Genomic DNA, 18,845 nt, shown 5'->3' on the forward strand with positions numbered 1-18,845 from the left:
CTTTAAATTACATTAGAATGTGATTTTTATTATTTATTTAGATACCACAATAAAGCAGCAGGGGGAGGTGTTTAATTACATTTTAGCTCTTTCATTCAGGCGATCTATTAAACTGCCTTTAAATTACAGCTCACAGGTTGAGTGAAAAGCTTACAGGTTAATTGTGCCTTTCTCTAACAATGTTTGTTTCAGACGTCCCGTTTTTATTTTACAGTTTTTGTACACTTCACTAATCCTGGGCTATGTTTTCTAGGCCTACTCTAAATATAAAAGTGCATTAAAGGCCATTTCCCCAAGATTATTCATTATTGCAAGGCTACAATAATCATCTCTATGAAAACAAGATGCATTTTAAAAAGAAAATGAGCAAAAAGTGATCTATTTGATCATTCTCACAAGTTTAATCACCAACTACTAAATTTGTTCATACATATCTAACACAAACAAAACCGAAGTTTGACCTTTATATTTACTTTAATCCCAAGATTAATGTCTCTCTTTGTGCAAAATCTTGAGACACACCACATTTTATAATATGCTTAAAAGGAGCCAAAGTTTCTTGCAACTTTTCAGAAGTGCTCTTGTACAAAGATGATCTGTTTCCTGTAGGTTTTACTTTTGTTCCTTTAAACTTTAAATACCCTTCCCACCCATTTCAACCCAGTCCTTTTGTCTTGCTGATGGCAGAGAAAGTGTTTTTGGTTGGATCAGTCGTGTTTTGGTGCACCTGTGAGAAACAGCAGTGTAAGCAATTTGATACACCTCAAAGAAGTTCATGCCAAAGAGAAGGTGACTCCCAAAGCCCTATTGGCTGAAACTTTGATAAATAACTGAAGGATGATGCATCTCTCTGGTCCTGTGCCAGGCTTTAGCTGCAGGCCTTGTTCATTTGTTGTAGGCTCACTGCTTTTTCTTTTGTTGTTTTCTTCTCATGTGTTTAACGTTTTATCATGTCATTTGTACTGGCTATTTAAATTGGACTTTGTGTCAAACTGGTTGCCGATTTTCTAAAACAAGTTTTGAGAGACCTCAGAAATCTCAGTCTTGCTTGGTTTCCAGCAAGATTTAGTAGAAAACTACCAAACTTGATATTACAATCCTTACAGGGCAGTTTGTAGCATGAATAAAGGGAGAATTCAACAACTTTTAGTTTGAGATATTTTCTATGAAATGCGTTAGGATATGTTGAATTGATGATTCATCCATTTTCTTTTTCCGCTTCTCCTTTCTGAGTCATGGGGAGCTTTCGAGATGCGAGAGGCAACTATTACTCCTATTTAATCCTTCTTAATTGCAAACATCCATCTAAAAACAAGAGACAAAGGCTGAAATATGTGGACAGACTTCTTCTTTCAGTTTTTCCCTCTTCAAGGGTCATCACAGTGAGTCATCCTCCTCCATCTCACTTCAACTACCTCCATGTCCTCTCTAATTGCATCCATATATCTCCTCTTTGTCTTTTTCCTGGCAGCTGCATTTCTAACATCCTTCTACCAATATACCCACTGTCCCTCCTCTGGACATGTCCAAACCTTCTCAGTCTGGCCTCTCTGACTTTATCTCCAAGTTGTTCAACCTGTGCTATACCTCTATTCCTAATCGTATCCATCCTTGCCGCTCCTAAGGAGAACCTCAACATCTTAATTTCTGCTACTTCCAGTTATTTCTCCTGTCTTTGAAATATGTAGACAGACAGGTGTCCATAATAGGACACTGAGTCTTGTTAACTACAAAGATGTTTGTAGAAGATTGAATCAAGAGCAGACTGTGAAAAACAACCAGACAACATACCAAAGACTAACTTCAGCCAGTTATAACAGCCACTTTTCTGTACCTGCATGTTGATGATGGATATCATCTAAGAGAGTTTAGACTTAACTGCTCTTTCATCTCTGCCCGTTTCGTAATTTTTCCATCTATAGGAAGTGATCCGTCGCCTTGTTTGCTCACTCTCATAGTCAACCTACTTCCCCCCCCCCATCATTACTCATTTACTTGGAGCAGGGCAGATACTGCTCTGTCAGAGCATTTACATCACTGGGACCCCAAGTAATAGAGCACAGTTAAATAAATACGTGATTATGAAATCAAGGCAGTTGTGACAAAAATACTTCATTTAATCTGTTTACAAGCACAAAGAGCATAATCAGGTGCTCTTCAAGCGTGGGAGTTGATTGTTCCTTAATATACAGAGTCACTACCATCGCCGTTAGACCTTTGATCCGAGCCTCGTATCAAGTAAACAAGTTCAGTGGTTTGAGCAGAGATTAGAATCTGTCTGTCTGTCTGTCTGTCTTCCTTCGGCCTTTAGCACAAAAACAGATGCTCACCTGAGGTCCAGTCTCCAGGTGTGGTGTAGGTGCAGCCTGCGGTGCACTCTGTTTGGCCATATGCTTCGTACACCTACAGAAACAAATGTATTTGTTGTAGTTTATGTTTCAGCTCTAAATACCTATTTTTTTTTTCTGTTTGCTCAGCTGGTCCAATTTTAGCAACACCATTAAGACTGAAATCAGTTTGGCTGAATCTAAACAGTGAAATTACAGAAAAGGATGTAAACGTCTGACCTGGCAACCCAGAGCTGCTCTGAGAAAACCCAGGACCGTAGGTGAGGTAGGAGCTGCCCCTGTAATGATCATCCTCAGCCTGCCTCCCAGGCTGGCCTGCGTGAAAGAGAATCTAATTATTATCACAACAAGTCTTTGATTTGAGGGTGAAATAGATTTAAAGGCACAAAGAATGACTTTCCCCTCAACATTTCAATAAAAAGGTGATAGTAATCAAATTACGGAGAGAAAAAAAACAAACTATTCAATATGATTCTGTGCTTTGAATCTCACTTTTTAATATTTAGTGTTCTGTATGCTCTATTTGCCAGTTACCATTAGTACATTAAAAAAATTGACAGGGATTGGTGTTGGGTACTTTTTGGTTCAAATGCTGGAAAACTTTTTTTTTCTCTGTTTCCCTCGTACTCTCAGTTTGATCAAATTTATACCCAGCTGGGCTTGATACCAAGCTTGTGCACTGAGGCTACAGGGAGAAGTCAACAGTTTGTTAAGCTAAGCAGCGTTTACCTGAATCTTACTGAAAAAGATTTTATCCCAGATGCTGTCGCTGCGAATGATTCCACTGCTGACTTCAGCACCTTTTCTCTTGGCAGCAAAGTTGAGCAACCAGCGCTTCAACGGGGTGTTCGCCTGGTTGAAAATCTGCAGAGAAGACCAAGATGATACATGGTTTTTTTAAGCTTTTTTCATTCCACTTGATGAGAATGCATATTTATGTAAATTATAGGTCTCCTCAGAACGTATCAAAGCCTCATTAAAACATTATTCTCTTTAGCTTACTATGTAGAAGGTTAATTAATGCAAAATTATCAGGAAGCCAGAGTGGAATTAAAAAATATATTTGACTGAATTTAATGTTCTTTCTGTAAAGATGTCTGATCAATAGGATTTAATTTAAGAATGCTGAGTCATCAACCTCACTATCATTGTCCTGTTTAGCTTCTTTTGTACTTTTTTGCTATCAAACTTCATCAAGCAGGGCGGCACGGTGGCGTAGTTGGTACAGCTGTCGCATTTCAGCGAGTAGGTTGCAGGATCAAATCCTGGTTGTTTGTCTCATTTGTCATAATGTGTCCCTGTGATGGACTGGAGATCTGTCCAGGGTGTCCTCTGCCCCTCACACAGTAACTGCTGGATATGGGCACCAGTGGCACCAGTGACCCGAAAAGGAAGAAGCGGGTAAAAGATAATGGATGGATGGAACTTTGTCAGCATTTATTTTTTTTTGACTTTTTAAACGATTTAGTTGTCAAAACATTCAGCTCATTCCCGAGATGAGTGCAGGGACTTTTGGTATTTGTTACTTTAAATATTAGACTTTGTTTACAAACTTTTACCCGTAGAATTACATCGAGATATCCATGAAACATTACTCTGATTGAAAACTAGTTCAGGGAACTTGCTTTATTTTAGTTATTTATGCAACCTTTAACTTGAAGCTACTGATTTGCTAAATGTCGTTTTAGCAATTAAGCTAATTTTAGCTTTTAGCTTCCATTATGCTGAAATTTGTGTTCATTTACAAGTTTGATGATTTTAGCAAAAAGCTATTGTTTGTTTTAGCTGGTGTTCTATAATTACAGCTTTCAGCTACTGTATTGCAACTGTTTTGGTTGTAGCATTTTTGTAATTTTAGCTTTTAGCTAATGTACTGCTACTCTTTTGCTGGTTTTACTTTTAAGCTATTGTTTTGACCTTTTTAACCTGTTAATGCTCTGCTCATTGTAGCGTGTATTTAGTTTATGCTCTAATCTGATTGTTTCAGCTTTTGTTCTGCTCATTTTTAAATTTGACAACTCAGTTTCATGTTTTTCAACATAGTCATCATGCAGCATTCATACTGCATGTGTTGCAGAAAATGCACATTTTTCCAACTTGTCCTTTTATCTCAAGCAGAACAAAGTAATGTCCTGTTCTTTCAAAGCCTTCTTCGTCCGTTCAGCTCACCTTGTCGTACATGCGGTTGAGCAGTCGAGGCACCACCGGGAAAATGGTCGGCTGCAGAACCTTCATGTCGTCTGATAGGAGGCGGATGTCGCCCTGATAGAAGCCGATTCGTCCTCCATGGCAGATCACCACAGACTGTAGAGGAAGACAGACAAATATTTATGTCAATAAAATCTTAAATACACTTACTAAACCTACTGTATTTAAAGAAATACATAGAAGCGGCCGTTTTATGCATAGTAAGAAAAATAGCTTTAGAGAATTACAGAGAATGATGCTAAAATTAAAGAGGTGGACATAAATGGCTTTCTACTTTTTACTGAAACAACTGTTCAAAGAACATTAATGGGAAACAAGACCATTTAATGACAAGACGTGGCTAAAGATCCCACAAATAAAACCTTGGTAATGTCTCACTCTACAGCTTGTGGCACCATGAATCATCTCTAATTCTGATAAACTTGCAGTCAGTTTTGGACATACACTTGAAATGCCAGTTTATGTTGCTGTCCCCATACTTATTGTAAATGTCTTGTATTTTTTTTTATTAGCACACTGACAAGTTTCATGTTTTTTTTTAGCTAAAAGAGGAAGAGAAATGTGCTAAAATGAAGATCTTGCCCAAACCACAAAAACAAATTTGGCCCCTAGAAAAAAAATAAAATAAGAAGATAACTATCAGTTTAAGATTTGTTCAAGCACGAGTTTTAGTGCAAGTGAAATCTTCTATTGCTTTCTAGTAATAGATTTAATCACGTAAGTTTAAAAAAAAAAAAAATACAATTAAAACAGCTAAATACCCATCCAGCCAGCCAGCCATTATCTTTAACCGCTTCTTCATTTTTGGGTAATGGGGGTCACTGATGCCCATGTCCAGCCATCATTATATGAGAGGCGGGGGACACCCTGGACAGGTCTCCAGTCCATCACAGGGACACATAGAGACAAATGAGACAACCATTCACTCTCTTACTCTCACCTAGGGACAATTTAGAGTTACCAATCAGCCTAACATGCATGCTTTTGGTCTGTGGGAGGAAACTGAAGTACCCGGAGAAAACCCACGCATGCACAGAGAGAACATGCAAACTCCACCCAGAATGGCCCCCCAGCCGGGATTCAACCTGAGGCGGCAGCTCTACGAACTGCGCCACCGTGCCGCCTCTAATACCTATTCTTAAAATACAAACCAACATATTAACATATCTGCTTTTTAAGATTGATATTAGAGAATTTCACTGAATTCCAATTCATTTCAACCAGATGAAGGTTTGATTTGTGGTATTTTTAGCCCGATGCTAATACAGTATTTCATTGCCTGACTTCATGTCACATCAATGCAATGTGCGACAGGAACTCTGACGAGTAAATCAAATTAATAGCATAGGAAGTGACTCAGTCGTTTAAGGATTTAGCTTTTTTCTTTCGCTCACAGTCACAGACCTCCACACATTTTTTTTTATTTTTCAAAATCACTTGCAGCTTGTTACAGTTTCAAAGTTGGGTTTTTAACAACTCTGTCAGGTAGCTCTAAGAAAAACACGGGTGGTTTTCTTTTGGTGTTTTTCAAACCTAGGGCAATGAAAAGAATCATGCCTGCTCTCTTTTATTTATTTTTTCTTAATTTCTTTGAGAGTGCGGGTATCGCATGCAGATCTGTGCGTCTGTGTGACGCTGCTGAACTTGCTTTTAATGTGTCACCTGAAGTGCATCTTTCAGGGGAAGTTAGGTGGTTTCCTGTGTCTGAGTTTAACGCCTGTGAAACTGAGCAGCATGTAGCTCAGGTTGGTCACACACTCACCCAGTTATCCATCAAACTAAACAATACCTTTGATTTTAAGTAAAGGAAAATTAGGAAAAAACAGCATGGCCCAACACTGTTTAATGCTGGTTTAATGGGACTTAATATGCAGTGCGAAGAAATCTAAACAATTAAATCAGCAAGTCTCTTTGGCTCTAAGGGTTGGATTCTGACAGTTCTATTTGCAGTCAATGGTTAGTTGAGATCTTAAAAAAAACTGAACTTGAGGAGGTTTAAATGAGAACTGAGAGCATTAGCTGTTCAGTCAGCTCTGCTTTTGGACAACAACACACCTCTGTAAATCAGTCAGTCCTTGCTAAGTGTTAACACAAAAGCAGTTAGGATGATGACAGGACAAAAGAGCAGAAAAACACTCACTGTATGAGGACAGGAAAGCTGATCCTGCCTTTGTTTGGATCGATATTACTATTGTAAGGTGCTTTTAAAGTCACGAGGCTTCATTTAAAAATATAATCAACATAAGTACACACCTGAGAGGTTACACCTTTAGCATTCACTGTAAATGTTTTGCCTTTGTCCTTATGCTTATTGATATTCAGGACAATTTTATGTCCCAGTTCCTTAACCAACTATTGCATCAAGTTTGACTGGATTGAATAATGATGGCTAACTTCTTCTGGTTCTCTTTTCTTGTATAAATTTTGCTGCATGGCTTTTGTTTATTTGCATCTCAGGGCAGCAGCAGAATAGACTGATGGGATACTTTGTAGTTTTTCACTTTTATATGGGGTTTAGGATGAATGCCATTAAGTTGCATTTAAACTTCTGCTCTAATTTCACACCTTACAAATCATTTTAAAGGCAATCCTAGTTTTTGTAGATGCCAGAGGGTATTGAAGGGAACGGCAAATGTCTCGCATGCCTCCAACTGGGGCAAGATGATTGAAAAATATAGGAAATTTTTCCTTTTTTTTTCCTCCAATTACAATGTTGAGCCAACGTTCTGACTAAAGATGAAACTTTTTTAGTATTAGTAGTCTTTTTATAACCATTTCACTTTCACAACAGTCTGACAGAGCAAAAAATTCCCACAAAAATCCAGAAAAAATCAAATAAATGGAGGGAAAACCTCAAAGTAAACATGTTTAACAGTAAAGTTTCCTATAATTAAAACACATGGATGCTTGGGAATCTAAAGTCAGTCATTTGAAAGAGTTTCTACAGACTACTGGGCAACATTCACACCACTGACTGTAAGTGCCAAGTGTGGCATTCATCCTTGAAGTTGGAAAGCGAAACTTAGGAAACAGGATCAAGCTTTTCAGTCCGCCCCCACACTGCACTGCTGACACCCACTTTGTGTTACACTCCTACACAAATTTCTTCCTCTGCCCACACATATCTTGAAACTCCCTATAAAATTCCTGCAATCGCAAAACTCAGCTCAGCTCATTTACCTCAATTAGCCTCTCAAACATGTGAGCCAGCGGCAGGAAGGAGATGAGGCAGTCGTCTTGGTTTGGAAAAATGACTTTCTGCAGGACATACAAGGAAGGAAACAATTAGATGACTTCAATATGGCCTTGCCAAACAGCTAGAGGAAAGTTGACACTTATGCTTATGACATTTATGCTTTTGAAAGCATAACTTTTACATTGTTAAACCATTTATTAAATCAATCCATCAAATGGAAAGAGAAGAACGTAACTTACGTCTGTCACTTTGAGGAATCCTGCAAAATCTGCCACTACGTTTCCATGAGAGAGCATGACTCCCTTTGGGTTTCCTAAAAACAAACAGCAACAACATTTAAAACAGACTCCATTTTATTAGAATATCACTCCCAGTTCCTGTTAAGATTTATTACTCCTAATTAAATCTTAAATAAACACATGGTAGGGGGTGTGAGAGGAGCACAAAGTCAGCCAACTGGAAGATCAATATTTCTCTGGCATTTCATACCTCAGAATCTAATGATTAAAGGGGTTTTGCATAAGGTTTAGAGGACAGTATCAATGTGCAATGTATCAGGACTGATACCCTAAAAACACACGTGCAAATTATAAACTATTACCTCCTTTGATCTGTATGCTAAAGCAAAATTGTGTTTCTTAGACTTGCAGAGACAGAACACAAGATAAAAAACTTTGCTTGAAATTCAGTGGCACTGAGATAATAATGCAGAAAAACTGGTTTGTGCTTTTATCACGTCTAGGCTGGACTATTGCAATGGTTTATTATCTGGATGCCCAAATACTTCTTTAAAAAGTGTTCAGTTGATCCAAAATGCTGCTAAAAGTCTTAGTGGGAGATGTTAGGAGAGATCATATCTCTCCAGTTTTAGCTTCTCTCCATTGGCTCCCTGTCAAATCCAGAATTGAATTCAAAATCTTACTTCTAACCTACAAAGCTCTCAACAACCTAGCTCCATCTTATATTTGAGATCTTATTGTCCCATATTTTCCTAACAGAGCACTTCGCTTTCAAACTGCAGGCTTACTTGTGGTTCCTAGAGTTTCCAAGAGCAGAATGGGAGTAAGATCTTTCAGTTATCAGGCTCCTCTCTTGTGGAACCAACTTCCAGTTTCTGTCCGTGAGGCTGACACATTGTCCAGTTTTAAGACTGGACTTAAGACTTTCCTTTTTGATAAATCCTATAGTTAGGGTTGGCTTGTTATGCTGCTATAAGCTTAACTACTGGAGGACAAATTGACCTTGTTTCTTAAATGAATTGTTAAAATTGAATAGTTTTCATTTGATATTATTTCTATCTTAACATGGGATTCTCGACCTGCCATTGTGTATCTGTTCCTCCTTCTTGTCTTGTCAAACACAGCCAGTCGAAGCAGATGGCCGCTTCTCCTGAGCCTGGTTCTGCTGGATGTTTCTTCCTCATGAGGGAGTTTTTCCTTCCCACAGTTGCCTTTAAGCTTGCTCAAGATGAGAGTCTGCGATGGTTAGACTCAAAGCAGTCTGCTCCTCAGATAAATAATGTTATTATACTTTTATATATATATATATGAATGTTTTGGTTCAATGCCCTGAGATGACTTCTGTTGTGACTTGGTGCTATATACATAAACTGAACTGAATTGATAACTAACCTTTGTAAAGGAATTATACTTTTTAAGAGTACCAAATGTGCTCCTAACTTCTTAAACTTAGAGCTCAGACACATTGACACACGGTCTTTTTCATTTACTTGATGCAATGACTCTCAAAGAAAGCCTTCAGCTTTTTTAGATGTGGGCCACACACAGCTGTAAGTAATCTGGTTATTTTTGCAAAGAGCTCAACAGATGTTGCAACATACAGCATCTGTGAGAAATCCAGTGACGTTTAGAAAACGAAACTTACGCTGGAGAATCTGCAGGCCATTTTACAGCCAACAGATGGAGATGTTTTCAACAGAGCTTGCATAGAGGAAGCTGCTACTGGTGACTCTGGTAAACTGGCACCAGTGAGTCCTTAAATGACCTCACTTCTGCTTCCTTTTGTCTGTTGGTTTCAGCGGTTGGCGCTGTTCTCACCAAGACTGCTCTAAAATGCAGCACAAGCTTCCACATGGCGCAAACATAGCTGGGCGGAGGGGAAGACATAGTGGATGTTTATGTAATGAAAAGAGGGACTCTGAGCTCATTCTGCTGCCGTGAACCAGCAGCATTTACAGGAAATACCTCACTCTGATTACCCATTACTGTCTTTTATATTTGCTTTTACAACTGTTTGGTTATTAGGACTGCTGCCAAACAGCGTTCAAAAACATGCAGAACATGTGGCTTTCTCACTGCAAAACCTAAGATATTAAATAAAGTGAAAAATTTCATTTTGTAAAGTGCAACCTTCATTTTACCCATTCTACAGCAGCACATGGCAGAATGTACAAGTGCTTTTCTTGTAAACAAGAGCAGTAAAAGTTCAGACTCGTTCTTAATGACGGCCTGTTTTCATGAAGTCGCATCGTGTCTGCGCCGAGCAAAACACCGAGCAGCTGCTTTGTGTTTCAGGCGACTTCCTGCAACCGCTCACATGCAACAAGTGCCCCAGTTTACATCTAATAACTCTCTTCTTGGAAATGCTCATGTGTGTGCTGTTTTGAGAGAGGAAAAATGCCTGGAATTTATAGAAATTCTCACTGACAGTCGTTTAGTACAATCAGGTTGCCTGGTCTGTTGCACAATAAGTGTTTGGTTAAATAAACCCAATGATTTTCTTTAAGTGGAACTGGTAAGATTTGCCTCATAAAATTATGATTAGCACGTTGTATTTTAGAGATAAGCTAAGTGCAATCAGTTAGTTTAAATAATTGTCTGTTTTTTTTTTTTTTTTAATTTCAAAACACAACTAGACATTATTTAAGCATGAATCTAATCCAAATAAAAAGTACATAAAAGTTGTGTAAATTTAAGGCAGTGTGTGCAAACTTCAACCACTGCATTTGTCTTTAACTAGAAGATGATTACCGTAATTGCCTGTGTACAAGCCACTACTGTTTTCTAACGCTTTGAACCCTGCGGTTTAAATACAGGCGTGGCTAATTTATGTATTTATTTTGAAAGCGCATTTTAAAAACAGCAGCTTTTACCAAAACACGCTTCACAATAAAATTTAATGGCAGTAACTTTATTTAATAAACATTTACTGTACTGTAGTATATTTCAAGACACTGCCAGTCACATGACCTCAAGTAGGATTTGTGGGTAAAACTTACCGATATGTAAATTTTTTAATCATTTCAGTTACGCAGGTGTACTGTTCTCTCCAGTGATTACTGGTAGTGTGTTCTGCTTAGACTAGTGTTCATTCTGTAGGTTGACTGGTTATTTACCGTAGCAGATTATGTGTTAACCACGAGTCAGAGAGCGAAGCATCATGAAGTCCTGTGAGAATCACACAGTCTGTATGTGTGTAGAAGGCAAACCAACATCTATGACAACACCCTAATTCTTGTACTAAAACAAGAGCTGCACACTCCACCAGGAGCTTTGAACGGTTTCTGATATTAATATGGTCCCTCAAAGGTCCCTCTTGCAAATGAGTCCCCATGGCTCAATGAGGCTAGCCTGTATAAATAAAGGTTGAATGAACGATTCGCTCGGCTTAAACACAGGCGCGTCTTATATATGTACAAAATTGTGTTGTATATTTTATTTAGTACGAGCGGCTTACAGTCAAGTGTGTTCTATAGACAGGCAACTTTTCCTATATAAAAAGAACAAGAGGCCGCGCTCCTGTAGCAGCAGCAACGTGCACTCTGCCCATCTTTCGGACGACTGTACGAACATAATCTCACTGTATTTCAGTACAATGACAATAAAGCTTATTCTGATTCTAGAGCATTTTGCCATCATTTCATGATCCTCACCCAGATCGATGTGCATGTGATGTTTGATCTTTGTTAAAAGTTTGCCCTAAAACATGTAAAACTCCACGAGAATTCACTCTAGCATGGCAGAAGCGCCATTAGCGTGTAAAACAAACAGAAGGTCGAAGGGCACAAATGATAAGATCAAGTTACTGAACAAGTACGAGTGGTAGACGTATCGGGCATATTTTTAATGTCATGTGTTCAGATTTGTGTCTTTAATGTATCTTTTATCATGTAATTCAGACACGTACAGGCAAAACAAAGACCAAGGATGGACGCAACATTTGCAGCAACACGTTACAAGATGAAGAAGAGGTGGACAGATTGATTCAAAATAAAGAGGCTATTTGTTTCATGCAACCCCTGAGAGGTACTCCAGCTCACTGGGAGAAAGGCCTTCGTGACCTCCATGCCACTGTAAGGCAACTGGGCATACCCACTGTTTTTGTGACCTTTTCTGCTGAAATGAGATGGCCAGAGATTATTGAGGTCATCAGAGCTCAACAGGGAGAACAAGGAAAGCAATTCTGCCAAAGTCATGCATATGTTTGAGAAGAGAGTGGCCGCTCTTATGACTGACCTCATCCTGTCACCCACACAGCCCAGTGGAAGATTACTTCTATTGAGTGGAATTTCAAGCAAGAGGAAGCCCGCACAGTCACATGGTGGTATGGATTAAAAATGCACCTGATATGGAAGACCCTGAATGTTGTGATGAATTCATCCAATTCATTGATCGCCACATATCATGCCAGCTACCAGATGCAGACCCTGACCTTCCCACAACGGTGCTGCACAGAACGCAGGGAAAACCACGAAGAAGAAAAGTTTGGATAGCTGTGGTATTTATGTAAAGATCATTCAGGTTGTTTCGAAAGATTAAATTATGCGATCAATAAATAAGGAGATAAACAAAACTCTCTACAGCTTATATTATTGTTTGACTGTTTTTTCTTTGTAATGAACTTTGAATAACTTGAGCTAATTGATGCATGCTCAATAATCCAGGTAGAAAAATCTAAAAAAGTTAAATCTGGTCCTCTGGACATTCAAAAAAAACAAAACAAAGCAAATCAACAAAAAATGTAGAAACGTTTCGTCTCTCATCCGAGAGACTTCCTCAGTCTGAGGAGCTGTATTCAGCTCAGTCTCTTAAATAGCACCTTCTCAGAGTGGATCAACCAGTTTTGCTGCTGACAACCAAAACCAGCTGATCACATGCTCAAGAAGGACCATCAGCCTGTCAGCAGCAAAACTGGTTGATCCACTCTGAGAAGGTGCTATTTAAGAGACTGAGCTGAATACAGCTCCTCAGACTGAGGAAGTCTCTCGGATGAGAGACGAAACGTTTCTACATTTTTTGTTGATTTGCTTTGTTTTGTTTTTTTTGAATGTCCAGAGGACCAGATTTAACTTTTTTAGATTGAGCTAATTGAGTTGCTTTAAAAAAAACTTAGAACTCCACTTTCTAGTTTTTTATATGAGCAAGCTGCGTGGAAGTGAAGTATCTTCAACTAAAGACTAAAAGCTCAGCTGTTCTTTTTTTAATTCATTCATTAATTTTTTTTATTTACCATGTCACCACTCGCTCCCCACGAGATCGGATGCTTCTCCCCCTCCCTCTCCGCTTTGCTTTGCTGCTCTGTCTGTCTGTGAAATTGCTGTGAGACTCTCTTGCATTTCTTCCGAACCATAATTATGGACTTGTTTTTGACCAGTTGACCAGTTGGTCCCTCATCTCAATTTACAACATTTCTTCGAAGAGAAGACAGGCTTTGGGCGAGCCGATTTACCCTGTTGGCACGCACGCAGCTGGATATCTCATCGACTGGAAAACTTGATGATGTGTCTATCTCTGCTGCCATCTGTGGATTTTAAGGACGCATATTTAATTGGATTTTTGATAATTGGTTCCTGCTTTTTGGATTCAGCTGGTGCTGGTTTTATCTACAATCAAGGAAGTCGTCAGCAGCAAATTTGGACCCGATCATGCTGCTTGCCTTTATGATGGCTTGGTTCATGTCTGGAGTACCCGGACTCAAATGCTTTGGGCTGAATGGATCAGATCTTGGGGATTTTTACTCAGACACGTTTCCATCGGTGTGGCCATGTTATTTTGGACATTTCGGAACCGAGTGGACCGACACAGACTCAAGGCAGATGTCATTAAGTTCTGCCTGTCCCCAAAACAACTGTGTATTTATCTAAATTTGGTCGCCTTGATTGTCCTTGAAGGCCATCTTATCTAAAGTCGCCTGGAGAAAATGTGATCTGACGCTCACCACCCCCTCCCTGAGGAATTTCCAACTGACACCCAGATGAAACCCCGCTGAATAAACTTGTGTCATCATTTCAGGACTCTTGGATTCTCATAGAGGTTATTCTTGGCCATTCCTCGACATACCTCGAGAATGTTTATGGATCTCACCGGAGGACACTGACTGATTACAGTGACCTCGAGAGCATCTGTAGACGTTGTTGACCGCTCTCGTCTCTTCCTTCTTCCTGCTCTGCTCTGCAGAATGTCTACGTAAATATGTGCTTGTTTGTGCAAAGTGTTTTTTCAATATTAGGGGTTTTTCTCAGCCAAGAAAAGTCTGATAGGAATTTTTTTTTCGCCTCCAATTTCCTACATGTGTCCAGTTAACCACTGTTTTTGTCTGTCCAGACAGGTCTCACTTGTAAATGAGTCTTCGAGGCTTAATGTGATTTATCTGTTTAAATAAAGGTTGAATGAAAAAAATATATAATAAATGTCAAGGATGAGTGACAACCTACACCAGCATATGTGCTTGAGCAGAAAAACAAGTTGATTAATTTAGTTTTCAGTCTGACTTTGTAAGACAGACATTTCTAGTGGTATACGTGCGTGTCAGTAGACTATTTCCTATTTTCAAAAGAATTACTAAACATTCAGGCTTTAATAACTGGCTAATTTATGTTTTTATGTTTTACTTTTTTAAAGATACAGTTTTCAAATAAGTAAAATCTTTGATATAGAAAGATGCTCGGAAACGTATGAAAATTATTTTGGATGTTTTGCTGAACCTAATCCCTACAGATGAAAAGTTAACATCGATTTTGTGCTTTATTACTTATTGTTTTTCAGTATCACAGCTTGCTTTGTTCCTATTTTATAAATGTACCTAGACTCTTAAGCAAGTCTTAGCATAGATTTAACATTGTTCGTTCTTTTATCTTGTCTTATCTCATTTTAACATGTTCTATTCAATTTTATCTTGTCTCACCTGTTTATACTATTTTTATATCTCGTTCTTAAAGATGGGCTGAGTTTTACTTTATCTCATTTAAATCACTGAGCACCTGGTCACTTTTTAATCCTGTTGGGTCTAGTGCACATTATATGTCTCATTCAGTGAAGTGATGACTCGCTTCACTGTAATCAAATCTACTTATAGGTACAAATAAAGTTGATTGAAATAATTGATTTGATTGGATAAAATATTCACACAAACACTAAATATTACCTGTCGTTCCACTGGTGAAGCACACAATAGACAGGTCGTCTGGTGCAGGAGGCTGTTGAGAAAGAGATGGTGTCAGTTGGAAGATAAGCAAGTTATCCAGAGATGAATCACTAAATCTTGCAGCTTCTTCAGCTTAACCCAAGCCTGGTAAATAACGAGGAACATGTGCAGCCGCTGGCTCGATCCATTTTTTCTACCATTATTCCAGCAGCAGTGCATGAATTCGCAATCTACTTTCACTAAAACTATTTTATAAAAATGAAGTTGCACTTTTGTGCTTGTGTAACAGGGTTACAGTTGAATGTCTCACGCTTTAAAACAGAGAGTGACAAATTGCTCGGCCAGCTAATGCCAAGCATGACGCTGTCGGTGCTCATTGTTGTCAAAGCAGTGTTATGTAACGTAGAAACAGCTGCCACTCTGCAGATGCATAGAAATACTTTGAACAATAGACATGTCAAAAAACTATTACATGACATGATCAAAATATGCTTCCTTTAAGTTTTATCTGGTTCATCGTGTTCTTGTATCCATCATAGTACAAATAATGCAAACATGCCGTGTTTGTTTTACTTACTATTGGTTTTTTGTGGTGCTCTCTTCCCAGTGCCTTTAAAGACAAAAATAAATAAATAATTACATACAAAAGGGACATTTGTGTGTCATATTTTGATTTAAAATTTTAAATTTTGGTGTGATTTGTGTTAAACTGTGCATGTTTTCTGACATTTATCCATAGCATTTTCTAGATGAAGTTAAACTTGACGAGTTTACTTCTCGTCCTCTTTTTGTCTTTTCTGGTAAATAAAAGTCAAACATGTCAGCAATCCTATTTGCAAACATGTATTGAATGTTATATGTAGATTTTAAGTACCCAACGTTTTTGTGTGTACTCTTGCTTCATACTTTTTAACTCCTGATAGTCAGGGCCCTGATTCAGCTGTAGTTTTTCCATTCTGATGTTCTGGCATTTTAAATATTTCTTGAATGTTTGAGCATTACAGGAAAAAAAAAAAGCTATCAACTGAGAAAAAAAGTTAAGTTCTGCTTCTAACAATTTTGCAGTGGACATTATGTGTCCATACACAGTTAAATCTCGATGAGGGCAATTTATAACGAGCCCTACAAATTAAAAAAAGAGCTGGTGCTCCCTGATCAATTATTAGCCTTAATGTGAAAACAAACATTTCAAAGCAACTAGTGTTTTCATCAGAGTCCAAGTGGGCACAGAAATAAGGTAGATAATTAAAACACATGTTCATAATATTGTCTAATAATGAACGACCTTTGAATGCCTGTTTCAGAAACTTACAGCGTACCAGTTTCTTCAGTTCTTTCTAGGTCAAAGTTTGACATGTAAACTTTGGGAGCATGCTCAGAATGACTTGGCCAACTCTGGTTCAATTACAGAAATAATTTATCTGGATGTTTCAGTCTAATTCTGAGAGATACAGTTTCAATCAGACTAAACTGTAAACAATTATTATAAAAGTAACGATTAGAATAATTACAAAAGAAAAAAAAAACACATCCTCATTTAAGTGCACTGATTACCATATACTTCCCTCCACCTGTCTGTTCGCTGCCCCTGAAAATATGAAGCACTAACTGTCATGCAAATGAACAGAAACGACAAACTACCATAACGCTGAAACCATGGCAACACGTCTGTTTACCTGTGCTTAATTTTGTGCCTGTGAAGTCTTGCATTAGTCGGATTCTGTAAGGCTAGAGGCGATCAGATAAGCATCTCCTCACATACTCATCCTGTTTATGCCTGTCTCCAAGATGAAATCTTAACATGCATTTGTTATAGCTGGCTGTACTTAGCATATGTACAGTGCATAAGACTCTTTAATGGTTACAAGACTGTAAACATATGGCATACTGGTGGACATTACTGTATAGTTGTTTCACTACCTGTATTTATACTGAGCCTAACATTCCACCAGCAATCTAAAGAAAGCATTGTACAGGGATGTTTCCTAGAGAGCTCATGTCTTTTGTCACTTCAGCTCCGCCCTGTTAGGCTACAAGCACTGCATGCATGTTCATAAAAGGTAAATGACAAGTTAGGAGAGACAAAAAACACAAACACAGCCAGGGGCCAGCAGAAGTAGTGGATACTGCTGAGACTGCTGGGTAAATAAAACAACAGAGGAAATGCAGATTTAAGGAAGCTAAAGTGGGTCATGCTGTCAATATTTATTTTTGTTTTGTTTTTTTGTTTGTCTGGCAGGGACTTTTTTTTTTTTCATCCATATAACCTCTTTGAACATAAAAATAAGTGCTACAGCCCGTATGCAGAGAGAAAAACAGTTAAGCTTGATGCTCTAAAGAAAATGATTTCACATAGTGCGAGGAGTTAGTTTAGCATTTTGGTCACATGTTGACGATTAAAGTTTAAAAGATTGAGGTAACAATGATTATTTGTCTACCTTGAGAGAAAACAGAAATGTGTTGAAATGTATATCCTCCACAATGTGAGAGTGAAATAGGCTATTTTGACTACCTTTATTCTAATAAATGCATGCAATGAGCAAACATTCTTGAAAATGAGACTTTTCTTGTTTAAGTGCACTTTTTTGAGTGACACAAAATATGATATTATCCCACAAACTGTGGGTTTATTTTACACAATGCATTTAAAGTATAATTTGCACTGATTGCAAACTCCAGTCTAGAGCATTTAAAGTTTTGCAGTGATGTTTTTGTTATGCCACACATACCTCGACGTCCTGAATGGCATGCAAGTGGACGCCACAGGTTTTGCTGCGCTCCACAAGATCACATCCAAAGGCATCCATCAGGATGATTCTTCGCAGCCTGGGAGTCTCCTTCCGCTCCACATTTTCCAAAAGCACCTGAGCTTTCTCTAATTTGTCACAGATTACTGTGGAGATGTCAGCTGAAATAAAAGAAGCACACAAGCGCGTCTTCCGTTTAAATTGTGGCAAAATCAAAATTAAAAATAAACATGTGCAGAGTTGTAATTGAGTTGAAAATCAAACAAAACTGTAATTCAGTATGGTTTTGAACGATAATTCAAGCCATTAGAACATATAGTTAATAGGGATTTTGAATTTAAAGCGAATCCCAAATCATTTTTTAAAGCTAACAACTAACAGTGCTCTATGATGTTTTTTTTTTTCACAGTATTCTTTTCAAAAAATAATATGAATATTTATCCTTTTAAGACAGCTGATTTAGGTAAAAACTAGTATGAACTGCATTTATGAACATTTCTAACAGAAAGGCACTGTCAAGATTGTTTGAATGATCATTTCAGGCCTTAACATTAATACATGATGTAATGTCTGTTAAGGTGATGCTATGGGTTACCTGTCAGAGGTTTTACAGCAAAAAGACACGACAATCAGTCACACAAAGTTTGAGGAACTGTTTCAATTCTCTGTGTCTGGTCGAATAATTAATTAGCTATCAAGATTGTAATTTTCCTTCAACAAACTTTGAATAGAAGGCCAAAGGGTAGACACTCACCAATGATAGTTTAAAGAAAAAAGTAAATAAATAAATAATAATTTGGTTGAATTGAAAGTTTGATTGTGTTCATAAAAAATAAAAACTTTTTGCATCTGGTTGCAAAGCTATTACTGAAACTCAGGTATTTGGACCGAGGTTACACAAATAAGGCCCAATAGAATTTATATATATATATATATATATATATATATATATATATATATATA

General features: G+C 38.0%; 1 protein-coding gene across 2 annotated transcripts in view; it reads right to left on the bottom strand.

Moving 5' to 3' along the window:
• The window catches only part of acsl6 (acyl-CoA synthetase long chain family member 6), a 30,540-nt gene that overhangs the window by 4,153 nt on the left and 7,542 nt on the right, over positions 1-18,845 (bottom strand). For both annotated transcript variants that reach the window (XM_037687289.1, XM_037687288.1), the window contains 9 exons: positions 17,865-18,043; positions 15,713-15,745; positions 15,136-15,187; positions 7,992-8,065; positions 7,737-7,814; positions 4,518-4,652; positions 3,078-3,212; positions 2,568-2,663; positions 2,331-2,403 (listed from right to left, as the gene is read on the bottom strand). In XM_037687289.1, the coding sequence (XP_037543217.1) occupies positions 2,331-2,403; positions 2,568-2,663; positions 3,078-3,212; positions 4,518-4,652; positions 7,737-7,814; positions 7,992-8,065; positions 15,136-15,187; positions 15,713-15,745; positions 17,865-18,043 (855 nt within the window). The remainder of the gene's footprint in view (positions 1-2,330; positions 2,404-2,567; positions 2,664-3,077; positions 3,213-4,517; positions 4,653-7,736; positions 7,815-7,991; positions 8,066-15,135; positions 15,188-15,712; positions 15,746-17,864; positions 18,044-18,845) is intronic.

Source organism: Nematolebias whitei, chromosome 14, assembly GCF_014905685.2.
Source record: "Nematolebias whitei isolate Nwh7 chromosome 14, NemWhi1, whole genome shotgun sequence".
In the NCBI taxonomy this organism is placed as follows: domain Eukaryota; kingdom Metazoa; phylum Chordata; class Actinopteri; order Cyprinodontiformes; family Rivulidae; genus Nematolebias; species Nematolebias whitei.